Source organism: Mercenaria mercenaria, chromosome 1 (genome assembly GCF_021730395.1).
Source record: "Mercenaria mercenaria strain notata chromosome 1, MADL_Memer_1, whole genome shotgun sequence".
NCBI classification, from domain to species: Eukaryota; Metazoa; Mollusca; class Bivalvia; order Venerida; family Veneridae; genus Mercenaria; species Mercenaria mercenaria.
Genome location: NC_069361.1, coordinates 4,759,548 through 4,780,843, shown reverse-complemented (window position 1 = coordinate 4,780,843; position 21,296 = coordinate 4,759,548). Strand labels below are relative to the sequence as shown.

Sequence of the window (21,296 nt, the reverse complement as noted above, 5' to 3'; positions counted from 1 at the left end):
AAGTGACCACGCCCCCTGGTGGCCATGTTTTTTGACGAATCGGTAAAATTTTAACAACCTTGGTAGAGGGTGACGTAAGAACCATTTGTGTGAAATTACTTCAGAATCGGACCAGTGGTTTAGGAGTAGATGTCGTTTGACGATTTTTCTATATTGAATTGGAATTTAACACTGATATTTTCAATTCATTTGTTATTTCCTACATGAAATAAGCAATAGAATGTATTTAACGACACTGTCGATTGCAAACGAAACTCTTGGGTGACATTTCTGATAAAGCAATCTACATGCATGATATCCAATATTGACACTAGAGATACACAGAAACAGCTGTCATTTATATCATGAGAAACCGTGAATGTATAACGTGTTATACACGTACAGGGAACACCTACATGACAGCTTCAAGTGTCACAGCGTAGAATGAAAATAAAAATTCAATATGAATAGCCACACTATGAGTACGCAGTCCCCACACCAACCCAATCCCAAGAAATTCTAAATGATAGAACAGTTCAAATCAAAGTTCCGCGCCGAATGAGTCCCACACGCAATGATAACAAAGTGGAAGATATGTAAAACACAAAAATGCTCGCGTAAATATAAAATACATAACAAATTATCTAAATTAATGATAGTTAAACATTGTTTAGGTACAATTGAACAATGATCTGTATGATAGCTAAATATTGTTCAGGTATCATTAAAAATTACTCTATTTGATACTTAGATATGGTCAAGTATCAACGAACAGGTTTCTGTATGATCAGGTATCATTGTTCAGTGAACCGTATGATAACGAAACATTATACAGGTATCAATGAACGATGATCCGTATCATGCTACTTTCAGCGATTTCTTATATATATAACTGTCAGAAACAGCTGTCTTGCGTATAACCTCTAAAATCTAAAACATAAAAATTCGCAAAATAGCAGTGTTTATATATATATATGTGTGTTTCAGCTAGGTTGTCTAAGGAACGTTACTTTTTTGATATATTTAAGCCAAAACTAAACAAATATTGATGACGTCATAAAATAACGTTGCGTACACATGTGTACACATGTGACGTTGCGTAGCAACTACACATTTTTTATATGTCTGCCCTGATGATTATGATATGAAACCGGTAGGTGGACAGAAATACAGATAGGGGAAACCCATTGGATGTTTTTCTTTTTTATTTATATATATTTTATATGGCAGCATAATCTGCATTTTTAATATGCAATTTTGTTTCAGTGTCTTGGGATATTCTTATCAATCACCGTATGTGATGAAAATGTAAATATAAAGACATTGTTAACTTATAAATACATGTTGTGTTTTTCTAAACGGTAAACAGTTTATTGCTGTAAAGTTTTCAAAGCTCAAAATGTTCTTAAATCCACCATTAGAGATCGTAAGCGTAGTTATATGTCGTTCACGAAACATTGCAGAACAAATGTACTATAACTATATTGATTAATCAAACAATTCATTTGACAAAATCCAAGCCTTACTGCGTCTTTCCGGCTTTAAGCTGTAGTCTTTCAGGTCAAGTCATTCCTTGCTGGTATAAATGGGCCACTAGGTAGATCCACCTGTCTTCCGCATGTATCCACACCTGATGACCAAACATGGATATGAAGGGCAAGTGGCTGGAAATCAAAGACGTTGGTCCCTCAGCTAACAATAATACATCATTGTTATAATTTACATGCATGTTTCGAAGCTAAAACCTTACTGCACAACCTATGTTATACATGATATGGTTTTATTAATCGCAAGGAAGGCGAAGCCAAGCCCGAAAGAAAGAAGGACGGAAACTCATTTAATCAGGACAGCAACACAAACAGTTGAAATGTTTATCCACTAATGTCATTAGCAAGGGTATAACGTTAGATTTTCATTTTTTTTTTCGAAATATCTTTATTGTATATACCATTCAATATTCTAGTCATAGATTATTGATAGTTCAAGTAGCACGACCTCTAAGAGCAGGAAACTAAGATACAAAGCAAATAACCGACGTCGTTCTGAATTGTTTCCTGGTAACATAAATGAGAAATTACACTGCGTCAGAAGTCGATACAGTTGTGATAAAAGTTGACCGTAAATGGAATATCATTTCACACCGCTGGGTATCGCTTGCGGTAATGGTTTTTGACTCAAAATGATGTTGTTTAAATGAAAGGAAAATATTGCAAATGGATAATCAGAATTTATTTCAGAATTTATTTTAAATTAACTGACATGTAAACGTGTCATAGAATAACCTTAAGGACATTGTCAAAACTAAAAAAGTATAGGAGTGTTATAAGTTAAAACACATTTCTCGACGCACTTTTTGGTCATTTAAAGACATTTTAGCAGACTTGTGTTGACTGCTTTAATTGTAGGATTGGAGTATAGAAATTTGATAGCATTACTAAAAATACTTCAACCTATCATTCCTTAAATAAAATGTTCGAGTACATACTGAATACCAGTACGTGTCAGATGCTCGGGAACCATAGCGCTGTTCAGGGATTGGTTCCTTCTATCGAGATGCACGAGACACTGTTGCTAGTGACAGGATTTGGACTGTTTACTACATTAATTGCGTTGCTCTTTGTTTGTATCCGACGGCGAATTTACAAAGACAAGGTATATGTTTAGTTTACTCTAGTATTATATTTTTCACATATATATATATATATATATATATATATATATATATATAAGAGTTATTTCTTATCTACTCTTATTTTGTCAAAATAGATTTATTTTTATTACCCTTTTGTCCAAACAGTGTGATGCAAATAGAGAAACGTTTGCATAACTCTTGAATTATCGCTATTTGATTACTGTAATAAAGGTTATCAAAATGCCTCAAAGAATGGAATGTTTGCGAGACGCAAATGCAGTCAAAGTATTTTGGAGTATTTAGTATTTCTACGTCTTGATAGAAAATACCAGAAAAAATGGCTTTTTTTACCTGCAACATTCCTTGGAACGTTTAGGTTACTGTTGCGTTTAATCGACTGTGTAGACTTTGCTATACAACGCAGTACATATTTTGACGTTCAATCTTTGAAAGAGTTATTTATTTGGAAACGTTTCAGTCGGAAATATTTTATCGTTTTTAAAGCAGATAGGAATTTATCAAAAAATCTTACATTTCATATTTTTATTTACATCTTTTGCAATATTATTATATTTGCAGCTGATATTTTAACACATACGTATATACATTATTACATAACTGATTATAAATATACTTGACAATTTTACATGGATGATTTTAAATATGCTTTACATTATGATTATGCAGTGTGATTTACATTTTTACATGGATGTTTTAGGTATGTTATACATTTTTACTTAAATGTTTATGCTTTACAGTTGGCGTTTGCAATGTGGTCTCTTCTTGGCGATATATGACCATTTTGTGTCGATTCGCCGTAAAACTCAACTCGTTTTTATTCCGCAGGATATCATTGTGTGACAACAGGAACAATAACAAATTAAGTTTAACTAGTACCGTTTCAGTCAGATACATGCCCGCTAGCAAATGTAATTATTAATTTAAACAATATAATAGAATCACACAGTATAAAGCGCCGAAACATTCGATGAATGACACCTCCACCTGATGACTGAACCAGTGCGCAGTGTTTAGCCCAGGCAATAACCGCAAAAATACATAACGTTCTGGGAAAGAAAATCGCATCAGAATCCTATATATGTACATATATGTTAAGAGAATTTATACGAGCCGATCACCACCACAACATACCAGACCAATTACGACAAAGCGCCTAGTTTGCATATTTCACAACATGTCTACTAGTATCAGTTTCAAATGTAGATGAAAATATTTCATTAGTCTTCGGCCAAAACTGATCCGGGGTCCGTTATTTGTGTATGTCGGACCCGGAACGTTCAACAACAACATAGTAGCTTCCTCGCTTGGCGCTCAGCATTAAGAGGGTAGAGCTAGGACTGGTCAGCCCGCAGTCAGTATAATGTGACTGGGTGGGGTATCATGTCACGTGTCTACGGCGTGATATTCCAGTGAGGCAGCACTATAAAGTTGGGCGTTGTGTTAACTGCTACAAGTAGACACCGTCGTTTATATGACTGAAAAAGACGTTAAACCCGAACACACACACTCAACAACATAGTATGCTTACGAGAATCTCCTTGTTTTGTACACGTTTTTCCCTGTTCGTACCGAAATCGGCGAGAAAAAAAAAAAACAACATTTACATTGTTGTAAATTAAAATCTTGCTCTTTAATAAAATAGCTACAGTATCAAAAATCAGTTGGAATACCTGTGACATTCTTATATCAGTTATATTTGTAGAATATATTCATACCGGGTGTCAACGATTTTATATGACGCTATATCACACCCTATTACCTGATGTCCACCACGCCGAGGGATGCGGCTGCCATAGAGGTAGGAATCAATAACGGTGAGTAGTGGTGTTAGTTTTTTGAGCTGTATTTTTTCATTTCGACTTACCATGAAGATACTCTGGTGCAGGCATACGTGTAAATGCCTTAACATATTATATGATTAATCCTGGTCGCCAACTTTGCGAAATAAAGAAGAATTCAGCTGTTTAAATTGGACATTTATTAAAATTGATGCGAAAATCATATTCAACGGCCCAATTCGAAATGTTTCCAAATGAATTTGATCAAGTTTAACTCAAACGTCAAACGATCAATCATCTGGGGATGATCCTGGCAAGTTTCAAGTCTGTCCGTACGTCTACACCGACGTTCTGACCCTCCAAAGGGACCCGGGTATAGTCATGTATGATAAACTTTACCGCAGAGGGCATTTTTAAATGATGCCCATCCCACCGAGGAGTCAAAATATAGGATATCGCTTACGGCAGAGGGAAATTTGGTGTAAAAACGTCTATTTTGGTTGTTTTGTTTTGCTTTTGAGACCTGGGAGGTCATGGAATTATTTGCAGTATGCATTGTTTATAAGTCTTCGTTTTGTAAACTCAGTTTTGTTTCAATATCTTTTATCATGAAATATACAGAAACAATGATATCGTAAGTCCTGCTGTTATCGGTACTTGCGTTCTTGCTGGATTCATTGTTGAATTTACGGTTTATATCAAATGATAAATCGTTTTGCAGTCAGTCTAGATTGTATTTATATATATCAACTACATTGCATACAAGCTGATACTGTACATGTATAGAGTTGTTTTGTCACTGAAAGTCTTGGTTTTGTAAAATTATTCTTGTTTCTTTTTTATCATGATATACAGACATTTGCTGCCAGCAATGAAATCATAAAAAACAAAGATAAGCGACGTGTCATGTACAAATCCCGGACCGCTGGCTCAAAGGTCAAGGTCACAATTGAAGGTCAGAGGTCAACAGGGCTTTTTTTCCTGTTCGGTCCATAACGTATCAAACAGGGAATGCCACGCACCAAAAATGCAGCCTCCTCCCAAAAACGAAACCCACAGCACGCAAACGCGCACACCACAAACACACGCACGCACGCACGCACACACACACACACACACACACACACACACACACACACGTGCGCGCACACACACAAAGCCAACACACAACGACAAACACGAACAAACATAGGAACACAGTGGGGCACCACCTTGGAACGGCCAGTGGCAAAAACACCACTGGGGAGCTTAAACGGTTTATGGTGCGCACCCAACGTCGTGGTACTTGCGTTCTCGATGGATTCAGTGTTGAATATAGGTTAATAACAAATATCTAATTGTTTTGCAGTATCAAGCAAGCTTTCATACTAAGAGGTTACTGATAGTAACATAGTTCTACATAAAAGATCAGTTAGGCTAGAAAATTTAAATACATTTGTTGTCGGTGGCAGAAGTCAAGTGATCGGTTCTAGATAAAGCTGTTATTCATTAATCGTTTACAGAAATGTTCTAAACAATTTATCTTGTATTCAATTTCAGAACCAAAAATGAAGGCGTTCATGTGTTATAACTGTAACAATGATTTTGAAGTTAACACTGGAGTGATTGACCATTTAGTTAATTGTCATGTCAACAGAGGTCTATCAAAATGCAATGGAAATAACTAAACCACCTGTTATTACCAAGTTACTTTCTGAAATGAAGATTTCATTCTGATCGATCTCTCTTGACAACTTTAAAGATATATTCAATTTTGATATTTTGCCATGTAACTTCGATAAATGCCCTCACGCTGGTCGCTAGAAATAAGTATTTCACCTTCGTTTGGAATCACGTCAGTATATGTTTTTGTCCTATATCCAGCATTCCAAATGTTTTCATCTGTTTCCAGTTCCCTGTAACTAAATGGTCAATCACTCTAGCGTAAGCTGCAAATCAGTGTCTTAGCATTTTTTAAAACAATTCTCATATATTTCAAATTTATATGCTTAAATATACTACTCGACAAACTGTGTTAAACTATATGATATGATGTGTATTTAAATGAAAGTTATATATAATAAATGCAAAACGATTTAATATCTAATATTAACCATAACTTCAACACTGAATCCTGCAAGAACGCAAGTACCAAGACTTAAGACATCATTACTTCTGTATATTTCATCAAAAAAAGAAATTGAAACAGAAATGAATTTACAAAATGAACATTTACAAGAGCAGAACCAATCTATACATGTAGCAGATAGTATGCAACGCCGGAGACAGATAGAAGTTCAATCTAGACTGATTAACATTGTGTCTCAGCGGTGTTCGCCATTGAAAAGCGCCCATTAATAAACATAAGTATAAACATGCACAGTGCAAATGATTCCATGACCTCCCAAGTCTTAAAAGCGAAACAAACAGCCAAAATAGACGTTTTTACACCATATTTCCCTCCGCCGTAAACGGTATCCTATATTTTGACTCCTCGGTGGGATGGGCATCATTTAAAAATGCCCTCTGCGGTAAAGTTTATCTTGCGTGACTATACCCGGGTCCCTTTGGAGGGTCAGAACGTCGGTGTAGACGTACTGACAGACTTGAAACTTGTCAGGATTATCCCCAGATGATTTATCGTTTGATGTGTGAGGTAAATCCGATCAAAATATTTTGTAAACACTTCGAATTGGGCCGTTGAATATAATTTTCGCATCAGTATTAATAAACGTCCAATTTAAACAGCTGAATTATTCTTTATTTTCGCAAAGTTTGCGACCAGGATTAACTATATAATATGTTAAGGCGTTTACACGTATGCTCGCACCAGAATATTTTCATGGAAAGTCGAAATGAAAAAATGCAGCTCATAAGACTAACACCACTACTCATCGGTATTGATTCCTACCTCTGTGGCAGCCGCATCCCTCGGCGTGGTGGACATCAGGTAATAGGGTGTGTATATAGTTACATAAATGTTGCATTAAGAATGTCAACAACCAAGAACATGTGTTGCTTTACTATGAATTACGCATGAACTAAAACTTCTTTTACATTTCTGTACGATTGATAAATACCAAGAATTATCAAAATTTAGAATAAACACAAATTCGTTGCAATATGGTTACATAAGCTGAAGTGCCATGGTCAATATTGAGAATAAACCCAATATCATATGGCTCTTTCTGAATAAAATAGTTTTGACTGCTGACTGCAGAAATGTATTGCATATGGCCGATAATGATTAACAAGCCTTTGCATTCATTGAATAGTGATATTTTTAGTTGATTTCAACCTAAGTTCTATTTACCGTCAACACTTATGTTGACAGACTTAGTATAAAAATTCCAAATATCATGGATAATTTTACAAAATTTATAGTAATTTACTTCGAAATTTCGCATTCACAAAATAAATGAAACAACGCAAAAGTATTATAAATGAATATGTCGGTAAAAAAAAATCCAACATTGCACACTTATAACTAGCACAAAGGCCGTGACACTGGAATAGTTCTCATTTCTGGTAAAATCTTATCAATATCCAAATTGAACTTAAACTAAAGTGGTGAAATTATTGAAAATGTACGGGGTTCGTGTCGCACTTACATAATTATGAACCAACAACTTCACTCTAATATTCGTGACACAATAAAAATTAACATTGATGATTACCATCATGGTGGCATTGAAGGAGCTTTTTGTAGAAATGGTACAAATAAGTTCCATTATCAGGCAGACGCGTTGTTTTTAAAGTTCGGGATTCGGCGAGAAATTCCCCAGAATGCTAAATTACAAGAAACTATTTTTATGTAAAGAATTCTGGGTAACTGATTTCAGAATTCTTCTTTAAAGATTCATTAACAGTAAATTCTAATAATTTTAGTATTTAGCTCTCATTTTCATTATTCTCATAGAGCGTTCCAAAACTTAATATAAATGGAATAAAGTCAGTTGCATGACCTTTAAACGAGGCAATATATCACGGAATGGTTCATAAAAGCGGGGCTTTGACCAACTAAAATCCAAATAGAAAATCTCTACTTTTGTTAATCATCCCTATTTGAGGAAATAATAGTACACGATAATATTTTCGTTTGATTCAATGATTTCATAGTTCATTGGTAGACAATCTTACATAGTTCATTGGTAGACAATCTTACAAATGGATATTACGCCTGCTCGAAGTTATTTTCAGACTGAAGATGTATATTTGCACTCCCAATAGTGATTAAAATTAAAGATTGAAGTACATGTACAGATATAGCTGATATTTTGTAAAAGCGTAATGAAGCATTTAATTAATATTTTCTACTTAAGTGAATGCGGAAATTAATGCAGAGAAACTTTTCTAATCAGTTCAGGGATAAAATATTATTTATGGATATTTCTCTATCTCTTGAGACTACAGACGATTTTCTTGTAATCGCAATAAAATGTTTTGCTAATAAAACTCGTCGCAGTTTTATGTTGCAATATATTCGTATGGTGACGAAAGCAAAGTAGACAAAGTTTATAACACACAGAAAAAGCAGCTTAAAACATATAATTTTATGAGAGTCTTTAATGATACAATGGATATCTTTGTTTCAAAAATATGTGTTTTATTTTCGTCGAATGGCATGAAAAGGAAATATTTCTTGAGTGGTGTGCCAACCGTGACATATTTCTTTTTCCATATGATGATGAAAATTCATGATAAAAAATCTGAATTTTGTTTTTTATATGCACCATTGACTGAAAACGTCGTTTGTTTACATTTGGAACGAAAAACAGATTCCATAAAGCAGAAGTTTAAATACAATCAGAAAACATTACCCTTACAGCATTAGCGAAGATGTGCGGGTTGCATAAAACTCAGTTTCTGGTAATTTGGAATATTTTGTTGCGTTTTTTTTTTCTGGCCTTTCGAATTGAAAGTGAAACGTTCAGCCGAGTTATGTCCCTTTGTGGAAAGGTAAATGCCGAACTGGATAAAATGCACCATAGGCGAGTTGCGATCATTGTAACGTTTAAATTTTGCTTTGAAATAGTTATCCATATACATTTTCTCCTTAAATTATACCAAAGTCAATGCCCAAGAACACTAAAATAGCTCCGGGAAATCGGTGAAAATACAAAAAATATGTTTCACTGCAATGAAAAATAAATACAATGAAAACATGCATATATTTCTTTAACATTTTTCTATATTTATAAAAAAAAAACATAGAGTGGAGAAGTTATTACATTTTCCTAGAGAAACCTGTGGATCGCTTTGACCTATATATTTGTTTACTTTACTATAAGGGCATGGTTAAGCCAACCTCCGCGCAGGAATATTGTCAAACCATAATGAAAGTATTTGATATATCTATATTTTGCAGTATGTCACTCGTCAAATTATCTTACTGTTTTCAAAATACCGTCAGGTACATTCATTGTTTACATTTTTAGCAGGTGCGCATCACAACGCGAGAAAAAAGTAATTTTAGTATTACTGCATTATTTTTTACTTTTTTGCTCGTTTTACAAATAAAATGTATAAAATATTACTACTGAGATAAAAACTTTGTACAACAAAATTAAAATAATGAAAAATATAACTCGGCTGAAATTAAGCCCAATTTATACGTTGTGACAGTGTCTACTGCACCGCTAAGGGGAAGTAACACTGTGTTGGAGTTTATGGTTAAGCATGACTGGAATTTGTTACATTCGAGTATTCTTAATTGAAATATAAAATTCTATGCAGTTTCATTACGCAGAAAGTAACATCAAATGGCGTTTGCGTCAACTTTATCAATGAAGGTGAAAATTGGAAATCGCGTATTTTTTGTTCGTTCAACATTTCAGGATTTCGACTGGAGGTAATATATCACTTGAACGCGATATTATTACTTTTTAGTTCTGAACGTCGTGGGGTTATTATGCAAAATACGCAGTTTCATTTTAAAGAATATTGTCAAGACAAATTTGTGCCTTCAGTATTTAAAATTAAATATTCCAAGTTTTGCAGTGGTATAGTATAAAAAAGGTGCATTTTCAGAAACAGGCACAGTAATAAGTCGGAAGTTTTCAGTTCCGAAAAGTAAGCGGACGAAAGACTACTTTATTCTTGCATTAAGTAATTGCTTCATAATGTTCAAGCACTTATGATTCATTTAGTGTAAACATTGATATAAAAGTCTATAATTCTCTCATAGATTATGGTTCTACTGATAAACAAAATCAATTACAATTCAAGCCATCAAATCGCAAAGTAAATAGTAATGATAGAAATTAAACCTTGCACAAATCCGAAGCATTAATTATCAAAAATCTCTTACAAAGATTGGAGACTAGTTAAAGTACATGATGAATGTTTCTCGTGTCACCGTTCTAAATATGTTAGAAAATAGAATTGTCAGCAGACAACATAAGTCGCCGCAAAAGAGGACAAGTTCGCCGAAGAATAGGACAAGTTTAACAAGAGAACATTCTGATGTGATGTGTTTTTTTTTAGCTTTGCATGTTTGGATGGTCGTGTTTGGGTAAGAAACAACCTGTAAAGCACAATAAATATATCAAAGTAGAATCATAATTGTGGACAGGGGACAGGATACTAAGAGAAATTATCTAGAGACATAGAAAGTGGAGGGTGTAGGGGAAATGGTGACGGTATACATCCTAGTAAAATAGAATTGTGGCCAGGGCACGGGATACTCAGATACATTAAGCAGAAATAAGAAAACTACTAGAACCAAATACTATTTGGTGGGATTGAGTAATGTGGAAGGACAGACGGGGTTATGAAGACGGGGGATGAAACACGACACACTGTTTTTGGTGGAAATTGGTTGATCAATAGAAGGTTTGTGTATAAAGGGATACTAAGAAAATATCAAAATAGACAAAATCTATATAAATCTAAAAACAGCTGAAGTAGGGCTTGGGCAGTGTTGGGAGCACTAGCAGACAATATCAAGACACGCAAAAGGATTTATTATTTGGTAGATTGGATGGGGGTAGGAAGATATGAATACACACCAAGTAGTTATTCCTTACTTTTTGTGGGGGGGGGGGGGGGGGGGAAGGGGGATGTTGGCTGACGGTAGATAGGTATCGGGAAGAAAACAAAAAGTTAAAATGCTGCGAAGTAGGTCAGGGTTGCAGACAGATGGGCGCACGTCCAGATGGATGAACAGCATTTCTGTGTTCCCCTGTTCCTGTTACAGCAACGAACTGGAGCCAGTTGCGCCCGCCCCCTTAGCTCAGTAGGGAGAGCGTTGGTCTACAGATCGCGAGGTCGTGAGTTCGGTCCTCGGGCGGGGCGTATGTTCTCCATGACTATTTGATAAACGACATTGTGTCTGAAATCATTAGTCCTCCGCCTCTGATTCATGTGGGGCAGTTGACAGTTACTTGCGGAGAACAGGTTTGTACTGGTACAGAATTCAGGAACTCTGGTTAGATTACCTGCCCGCCCTTATATAACTGAAATACTGTTGAAACACGGCGTTAAACCCAAAACAAACAAACAAACTAGAGCCAGTTTTGATACAGGGAAAGTAATGGATCTTCACGTTCGACCTTGGACCTAATGACCAGGTTTGTAAGTCGGCTTGATGACGTTAACAACTGATACTAGTCTTATGAAAATCCTGCCAGCAGTTTATAGGATGAAACGGACACAAGTTTAAACTATTAGATCTTTGAGCAAGAAATGTGATCTTTACCTTTGACCTAATGACATAAAACAGAGTTGTTTATATCTAATAACATGAATTAATATTATAGAATACTCTGGATACAGCGTTTGATGCTGGAGGAAAGGTGAGTGTTGGCTTGACAGCAACAACTATTGTTTCACAGTGGACCTGGGCTGCCACACTTCTCTACTCGTGTACAGTAGCCAGTAAAGTAAGTTATTTTTTCTCAAAATGTATATTATTTGAATTGTATAACATATTTCCAACATAAGGAACATTTGATTCAAAATAGAATAGCCGCGACAAACTTTGCATTTAGTGTGAGAGATGTTGACTTTGGTCATGACTTTTTTCAGCTTGTTCAGCATAGTATTTGTGTTTTGTTAAAGGTACTGTTGAGGTCTTCAGCTGAAACCTTTCTACTAAGGCACTTTTTTGTTGGGTTTAACGTCGCACCGACACAATTATAGGTCATATGGCGATTTTCCAGATTTGAGTGTGGAGGAAGACCCCAGGTGCCCCTCCGTGCATTATTTCATCACGAGCGGGTACCTGGGTAGAACCACCGACCTTCCGTAAGCCAGTTAGATGGCTTCCTCACGTGAACAATTAAACGTCTCGAACCCATATCGATGAGGTTCAAGTGACCTTAACCACTCGGCCACGGAGGACCCGATTTGAGCACTGGTTCCAATTTACTTCTTGGTATTGTTAATCACATTTTGGATATATTACCTTTTGTCCTTAAGCAGTTGCTCCATAACCTTTGAACCGATCTCTAAACTCCAGTTATTCAGGTTCTGCCACATATTTTCTCGTTTAGTGCTAGGGCATTGTTTTAATTAGGGAAAATACGGCCATTGTCATAGAACATGTAACACGTACAAATGTTGAGTTATGCTTAAATCTGGCATAGAGGGAAATCGACTGTAACATGCATTTCAGTGAACCTGCAAAATTTTGTCGTGACGTGCGACCTTTAATAGTTTCTACCTTTTTCTATCTTATTATCACAGCAGCGTTGTGTGTGCCTTTCAGCTGACGTAGTTTTACCGTACTCGTAATATTCCGACCAGCGCGACATATATGTTGGGCTAATTGTAATATAAAGTTGATAACCAGTTTCGGGACTATAGGATTGCGTTTTCCGTCCTTTCATTCCTTCCGTCCGCAACTTCGTGCCCTGTGTATAACTGTGTCATTCATTAAGGCATTGTAATATAATTTGGCACAAATGTTCCCTATGATAAGTCGATGTGTTATGTGCAAAATCTGGACACCTTGCTAAAATTTCTAAGTCACACTTGGAGGTCAAAAGTCAATAGGGTTACTTTCTTGCCCGGTCAGTAACATAATACTCCATGAAGGGATTATATGACTTAGCACCTATGTACCAATAATAAGACGATGTGTCATGTACAACTCTCAGACCCCTTGCTTAAAGGTCAAAGTCACGCTTGGCAGTCAAAGGTTAACATGGCATGAACAGGGTCCCGCTCGTGTCCGGTCCAGGACTTACAATATTACGTGTTGCACATTTTCTATGTCATATTCATATTTAAATTTTCATATTTGCAAATTTTAATCCAACATATTGTATATATATTACAATTGTTTTTATACACATTGACAGATATCAGATCATTATGTTATACTGCAGTAAAGAAAATTAGTCACAAGTAGGGTACTTTTATTTACACTGTTCCGTGGCTTTGAAACATGGCGGTGGAAAGAGTGAAGTGGTTGGGTGCGCACCATAAACCGGTTTAAGCTCCCCAGTGGCATTTTGTCACTGATCAATCCAAGGCCCCACTCTGCTCCTTTATTTGTTTGTTTCGTCCTCGTGCGTTTAATTTGTATGTGAGTGTGTGCCCATTTGTTCTATTTTAGAAGTGTGCACATCTGCGTGCTGAGGGTTTTATTTTGGGGAGGCTGCGTTTTTAGAACGTGGCTTTCCCTGTATATATATATATATATATATATATATATATATATATATATATATATATATATATATATATAATAGAAAATATTAAAAGTTACTCCTGGACAAGTATATAATAAATAAAAAAGAAGAACATCCAATGGGTTTCCTCTATCTGTATTTCTGTCTACCTACCGGTTTCATATCATAATCATCATTTTTTATATGTCTGCCCTGATGATTATGATATGAAACCGGTAGGTAGACAGAAATACAGATAGAGGAAACCCATTGGATGTTTTTCTTATATATATATATATATATATATATATATATATATATATATATATTGTATTGCATTGAAATACTTCATTCACTTGTTTGACTGGGAACAATACGCTGCTTGTATTATTAAAAGGTACCAAATTTTTAAGTAATATGAAAAATTATTGGTAATATAATGTTTGAAATGACGAAAGATAAAAGTCGCTAAAAAAACTCCAGTACGTGCTTTTAAATAGTGTTGTTGATTTCTAGGCGCTGGTTATGAATTTTTTAAACATGTTTTCCGTTTCCAAGAACAGCAGCAGCAGAATTGTGATTAAAATGTATCCGAATCGTAAATTCATCACTTAAGTATTTATTCGTCGTTTTATGTTTTTATGTAAGAATAGCGACAATACAAGAAGTTTGTTTTGTGTATGAATGTCTGCAGAAGCCATTGAAATATTCCCGCGGGCTTTAGCAGACGTTAATACACATACACACGTGTTATCCCTACAAGAAAGAAAAAAATGACAGGGAGGAAGTTTAATGCTGTCGAATAGACCATATCCCCTTGATTCTGACGAAAGATCAACTTGAATGTGCACTATGTCAAGTGCCACTTACTTTTATTGGTAGGGTACACCTCCTTAACAAAGATGCAATTACAAGTTACTTGGCGCATGGTCCCCAGTTAAAATAAGGGCTTTCTCTAAACGAGAAAATAATTGGATGTAGTTATTTGTGTTTCTTTAAAAAGATAAGGTAGGCATTTGCAGCAACTGCGAAAGGCTCCGCGTATAAGTCATTGTGTTTTAGAAAGTATTTCGATCGAAAAACTGTGATATATCTGGATTTGTATTGGAATATCTCTTGCACATTCAATTTGTATGTACGTTAGGCATAAGTACATTACTTTATTATATATGTTTTGGAGTTTACTTACAATGGTCGTCCTCCGGTAAATTCCCCTACACTATCAATTTTGTACTATGTTAAGCTCAAGAAAGGCATTATGTTGTATGGTTTAAATAGGCCGAATGACATTAACACTACGTATTCATGACATGTTTGCTGTGACTGGTCGATGGGCGGTTATACGTCGGGCGTAATAATATCACGAGGGCGCAGCCCGAGTGAAATTAATTGTACGACGTTTAATACCGCCAGAGTATATAAATAGTGTTGAAACAAGGTTTTGCTATCTAAAATAATAGATAAAATTAACAACAGAAACTTTGACGTCACCGCTCGTTAACGTGACGTCATTCTAGCGTAAGAGTGTTTTAACAGAGACAAGCGTACTAGAATATAACATCTAACACGTTAAAACATACCAAATAATGTCTTAAAATCTGCATGAAATGTGCTGGTCTCTTTAATCATGAGCAAATATCTCAAAAACAAACACATAGATCTAGATACATTTAGTTTTATTAAAATCTACAATATAGAAAAAAAATATGGATAAATTGTGTTCGAGAACTCTCCAGCTAGTGTAACGACATTTTTCAGTCCTTAATACCTTGATAAAAAAAGATGTTTACTTACGATGTTATTCCGACTTTGCGTTTGAACTATACCCAAGGTACAAGCATTCGCTTAAATATATCTTTGAAAATTCAACCAAACATTCAACAAATCAATATTTGAGTTCGGTTTTGAGGGAAGCCCGGATTTGTTGGTGTTTATACTTGTCTTAATATTTCACTTCTCGTGTTTTCGTTTGCACCTTTATCATGTATACACCTTTACATATACTGCTATGGGAATGCGCTTCGAGAAGATGAATATCCTGTGGGATTGTCACCCTTTTTGTTTGGGGGATACGTGCATATTACCTGGAAAATTGCTACATTTACAACCTTGCATAGTTAGTTCATGAAGAAACATTGTAAAGCTTTTATTGACAAATGTTACCAATTAGAGTGAACTCTGCTTTATCGTGATAAAAGGCAATTGTGTGGCATTGCCTGTCAGATCAAGTTATTTTGTGTTGATATATACGTAGTCTTCTTGTTTCTTGAAAAGTTGCTCGACATCTGGAGTAAGCATGGTTTGCTTTTTGTCTTACATCATCATTTTGTAATACGTATACACCAAGATCGCAGTATATTGTTTCTTTTTTACCAGTATGGAATCAGTGGGCCGTTTTGGTACGCCGCGGGAGCCACAATACAAATCCTTCTATTTGCAATGGTGTCAGTCCAGCTAAAGGTTCGTGCCCCTGGAGCAAAGACGTTTCTGCAAGTAATTAGAGCAAGATATGGAGCGACCACTCATAAAGTCTTTGTCTTCTATGCGCTTTTGACGAACATAATAGTAACTGCAAATTCCATGTTAGGTAAATGGTTGTATAACTATCGTTATTGATTATACGGCATTACATGGTTACCAAATACTTTCTGCTAATTGCATTTCCTGAGGTAACAAGTAATTGAATGAAATATGCAATAGTAGGTTACTTAGCTGGTTGTTTGGATAAAGAACATGACTGCTATTTGTTTCTGTCAATAGATATGTCTTAAGGTAGGCAAAAGTCACTAAGAGTACATGTCACTGTAAGAATTTGTTTTGGAAAATTTTTTCATAATATAATTTCAAAGAAAGGTGAAGTTTAAGTTATCTAATCAGTAGAGTAATCTTTGCTGCTAATAAAACAGTGCCTTTTTGAGATACAAGTCATTTAGCATTCTGTTTGAGAACTAAGAATGTTTGCAACTTTCGTAGAGTTTTGAACTCGGTCCAAATTGCAGTCGTAGAAATTGCACTTAAGTGTTATTGATTCGTACTTCTGTCTGCAGCAAGTCAAACAAACTGATTTTGAATCGCATATTATTTTGAACTTGATCAGGTAAGATGGGGAATTAGTCGTTCATGTCAACAATTTTGTAAACAATGACATCTACTGGGGATATCTTTAGTTGAGTATTTGTCTTTAAATTCAAAATCCGGTGTAATTTTCCCCGAGGAAAAAACTGACTGGTCAGTTCTTCCCCACCCCCAGTCAGTTCCCTCCCCCCTCCCCCCAATTGGAACTGGTTACTCTTCATCATTCTTATGGGGAGGGGGGAATTAACGAGTCAATTCTTTCCCCCCTCGTCAATTTTCCTGGCTAGTCAATTATTTCCCATGTTGGTGAATCGGAACAGGTTATTCTTGGTTATTCTTGGTTATTCTTAACTAGCCTGTTTTTTTTTTATTTCTGATAGTCGGTTGTCGGTTTTCATTTAAATTTCATATAAAATAAGAAATATGTTTCGTATTTTGTGTAAATTAAAGAAATGTTTTTAAGTGAACTTATTTTAATTTCTGTTATATTTTTTTAAGTCCCATGTGGTTCTGGGACGATCTGTGTATGAAAGAATTGAAACCACTGCCTTACCCTTGCATGATCGTAAGAGCCGACTAATAGGGTCTTAACACTTGGTTTTGCAGTAACTCTGTGATTCCAGCAGGTATGCACTTTTGATTCCATGTTTTTATTTCGATGTAAATGAGATGTGGAACCAAAATGTTTAGTCCTGTTTGGCGCCATATAACCTATACTGTGTTGGTGCGCCGTAAAACCCAAATAAATAAATAAATAAAATAGTTTTTTAACTGATGGCCTTTTTCCTGTTTCAATTTCTTCTAAGGTAAGGAAATACTGCTGGTCAGTTTTTTTCCCACCTAGCCAGTACTTGACCAGTAAGGTTGGGGAAGTAAATTGACAGGTCAGTTCTTCCTCCCTAGCCAGTGCTTGACCTGTCAGGTGGGGGAAGAAATTGACCGGTCAGTTCTTTCCCCTCTAGCCAGTACTTGACCTGTCGGGTTGGGAAATGAAATTGACCAGTCAGTTCTTTCCCCCTAGCCTATACTTGACCTGTCAGGTGGGGGGAAAAATTGACCGGTCAGTTCTTTCCCCTCTAGCCAGTACTTGATCTGTCGGGTTGGGAAATGAAATTGACCAGTCAGTTCTTTCTCCCCTAGCCAGTATCTGCTCGGTTTTTAAAAGTAAAATATTTAGTGGTCTCATTATCATATTTTACCCCAGACGTTAAGTATGCATTGTTTTCGATGTCTTTTTGACATATTTAGATATGAGGTCATCATAGTTGATAAGTACAGAAGTTAACTTTATTCGTTCCAGAGCAAAACTATTGATCAAACTTGGCTTCCTATTTAACTACTACAATGAAGTACATATTATGGCATGTCAAACGTTGCTAAATTATATATGTATGTTATTATTATTGTATGTTTGTTATTGTTATTCAATGCCGTGTCATTCATATTCTAAAATTTGCTATTGTTATTGTATATGTCGTTATTCTTATGGTATGTTCGATATTGTTTTGGTAAAAGTCATTATTGTTATTCTATGTTTCGTTATTGTTATTGTATCTTTGATATTGTTATTCAATGTCGTGTCATTCATATTCTAAGTCTTACCATTGTTATTGTATATGTCGTTATTCTTATTGTATGTTCGATATTCTTATGGTAAAAGTCATTATTGTTATTCTATATTTCGTTATTCTTATTGCATCTTTGATATTGTTATTCAATGTCGTGTCATTCATATTCTAAGTGTTACCATTATTATTCTATATGTCGTTGTTCTTATTGTATGTTCGATATTCTTATTGTAAAAGACGTTATTGTTGTTGTATAGTCATTATTGTTTTTGTAAGCTTGATATTATTATTGTATGTGCGATTCCCCGCGATATAAATAGCACAGCGACGCTATGCAAATACAATCACATAACATAGAATAAGAATGACACGTTTTGTAAATAGAATCGTCAGATATTGAATAACAATGATGAGTTTTACCATAAGAATATCGAACATACAATAAGAATAACGACATATACAATAACAATGATAATACTTAGAATATGAATGACACGACATTGAATAACAATATCAAAGATACAATAAGAATAACGAAATATAGAATAACAATAATGACGTTTACCATAGGAATATCGAACATACAATAAGAATAACGACATATAGAATAACAATGGTAAGACTTAGAATATGAATGACACGACATTGAATAACAATATCAAAGATACAATAAGAATAACGAAATATAGAATAACAATAATGACTTTTAGAATATGAATGACAAGACATTGAATAAGAATAACAAACATACAATAATAATAACATACATATATAATTTAGCAACGTTTGACATGCCATAACATATCATTTCTTGTCGTAAATTTATTTCTGATTTCGCCTTTTGTTTTAATACTTCTGATATTTTTCGTCTTTTTTGTCAATATTCATGTTATTTCTCAAGGAATGAATAAAGAATGAATTCCAAACTACTTTTTAATAAATATATTCGGTTTTCTCATAAATTTTACAGAAAAAAAAATTCACTGTCAATGCTTGTTGCTTAGTTGCGTTCTAAATATCCAGAGGATCTTTTCACATATTTTACTGCAGTAGAACTACAGCAAAACTCGGATTTCAGTCAAGCAGTAGTGGGTTATGTATTCTTAATTTCTTGTTATAAATATAGTAAACAACCAAAGGATATATTTATATTATTTTAAAAGAAGGTAATTAGCCATAAATTAGCTTTTATATACATTAATAATAATTATCAACGCCAGTTAAGCATGATGAAATAACCAGTTTGGAATAAGGTTACGTACGTATATCATTTTTTTCCAGTGTTTACAAACAGTTTTACATTAAATGTATGCTCTAGAACATAAACGTTACATGTTTAAGACCAAATAACATAGATATTCTAGACTACTGACAGTCACCTTATAGAATATTCTGATTCAGGTGGTTCAGCAGTACTGTCTGGATTAACAAAAGACATGGATGTGGAATACGCTACAATGTTAATGACTACTGTGATCGGTACATACACGTTGATAGGAGGTCTTGGTGCCACGTTCTATGTCTCGTTCTTCAACACGGCAATGATCTGTATCATGATGCTAGTGTTTGTCCTGCGAGTATACGATGACCCCGACAATGATGGCAACCCTCTTGGTAAGCATGATATTGTTTCTATGATAGTTGATGAAATCGGAGGACTTCATTAGAATATGAGAATAAAGCATAAAACATCATCTAACAGAGATACATCGTCATTGTTAACATTATTTTGGATTATGACAGTTTAATAATTACTTGAATATTACGTTAATTATATTTAGGGATGGTACTACAGTATTTGAAAGATGGTGTCTGAGTGTGTAATATCTGCGAACACAAAATGCGACAAGTAATATTCTGAATAAATTCAAAGTCTAGTATATATAATTGAAAAGAAGGATAGTTACAATAATTGGTTTTGTCTAAGAAGTATCAGTACTGGTAGCGTTATCGTTTACTTGCTACCACTCTTAAAACTATACCACTGTTCAGGTTCAGAGCAGAATGTTTATGATTACATCGCCTGCAGCCAGGGACCGGAAGGAAACAGAGAAAACAGTTACCTGACCCTTATGTCAAAATCAGGATTTATGTTTGGAATGATTACAATTGCAGGTTTGTCTTAAAAATATTTGTAAACTAGTTTGAATAAATATCTACTTTACCATTCACATAAGCTGGTCTTCATTTTGAAATGGTCTGAACCAGTGTCCACTTCTAGTAGTTGACATACCTACTTTAATAATGCCAATTACAAGATATTTTAGGAGCAAAGAACATCTTAGCCGAGTGAGAGGTAATACCATGTGCAACACTCATGCCACCTGTCACTACCTTGAGCGGAACTCTGTTACATAAAAACAACGACTTGACTCGATAATCCCAAAGTTCGAGAAAATATAACAACGACTAGTCTTTGCATCGGGCCACTTTTATGTCCACCACACTGCACTAACAGTTGTTGTAATACAATAAACTTTGATGGTTTTTGCATGTGCAATCTGGTTTTCTTATTGGTTGTGGTCGTCCGCTTTGCAATAATCTTTTTTACAGATTTTATTATTTATTACCAACGACAGGCGATTCTACGCGAAAAATTACCATTACCAGTAATTTTAATTTCGTCAGTCCATCTCAATGAAATCAA

The 21,296-nt window shown here is 35.0% G+C and overlaps 1 protein-coding gene across 1 annotated transcript in view; it reads left to right on the top strand.

The window, feature by feature from the left end:
* The first annotated feature begins 994 nt into the window (after positions 1–994).
* Positions 995–21,296, top strand: part of LOC128555607 (uncharacterized) — a 43,647-nt gene continuing 23,345 nt past the window's right edge. Inside the window, exons 1-5 of the mRNA XM_053538411.1 lie at positions 995–2,631; positions 12,150–12,272; positions 16,383–16,593; positions 20,051–20,263; positions 20,642–20,764. Of these exons, the coding sequence (XP_053394386.1) occupies positions 2,449–2,631; positions 12,150–12,272; positions 16,383–16,593; positions 20,051–20,263; positions 20,642–20,764 (853 nt within the window). The 5' untranslated portion in view covers positions 995–2,448. The remainder of the gene's footprint in view (positions 2,632–12,149; positions 12,273–16,382; positions 16,594–20,050; positions 20,264–20,641; positions 20,765–21,296) is intronic.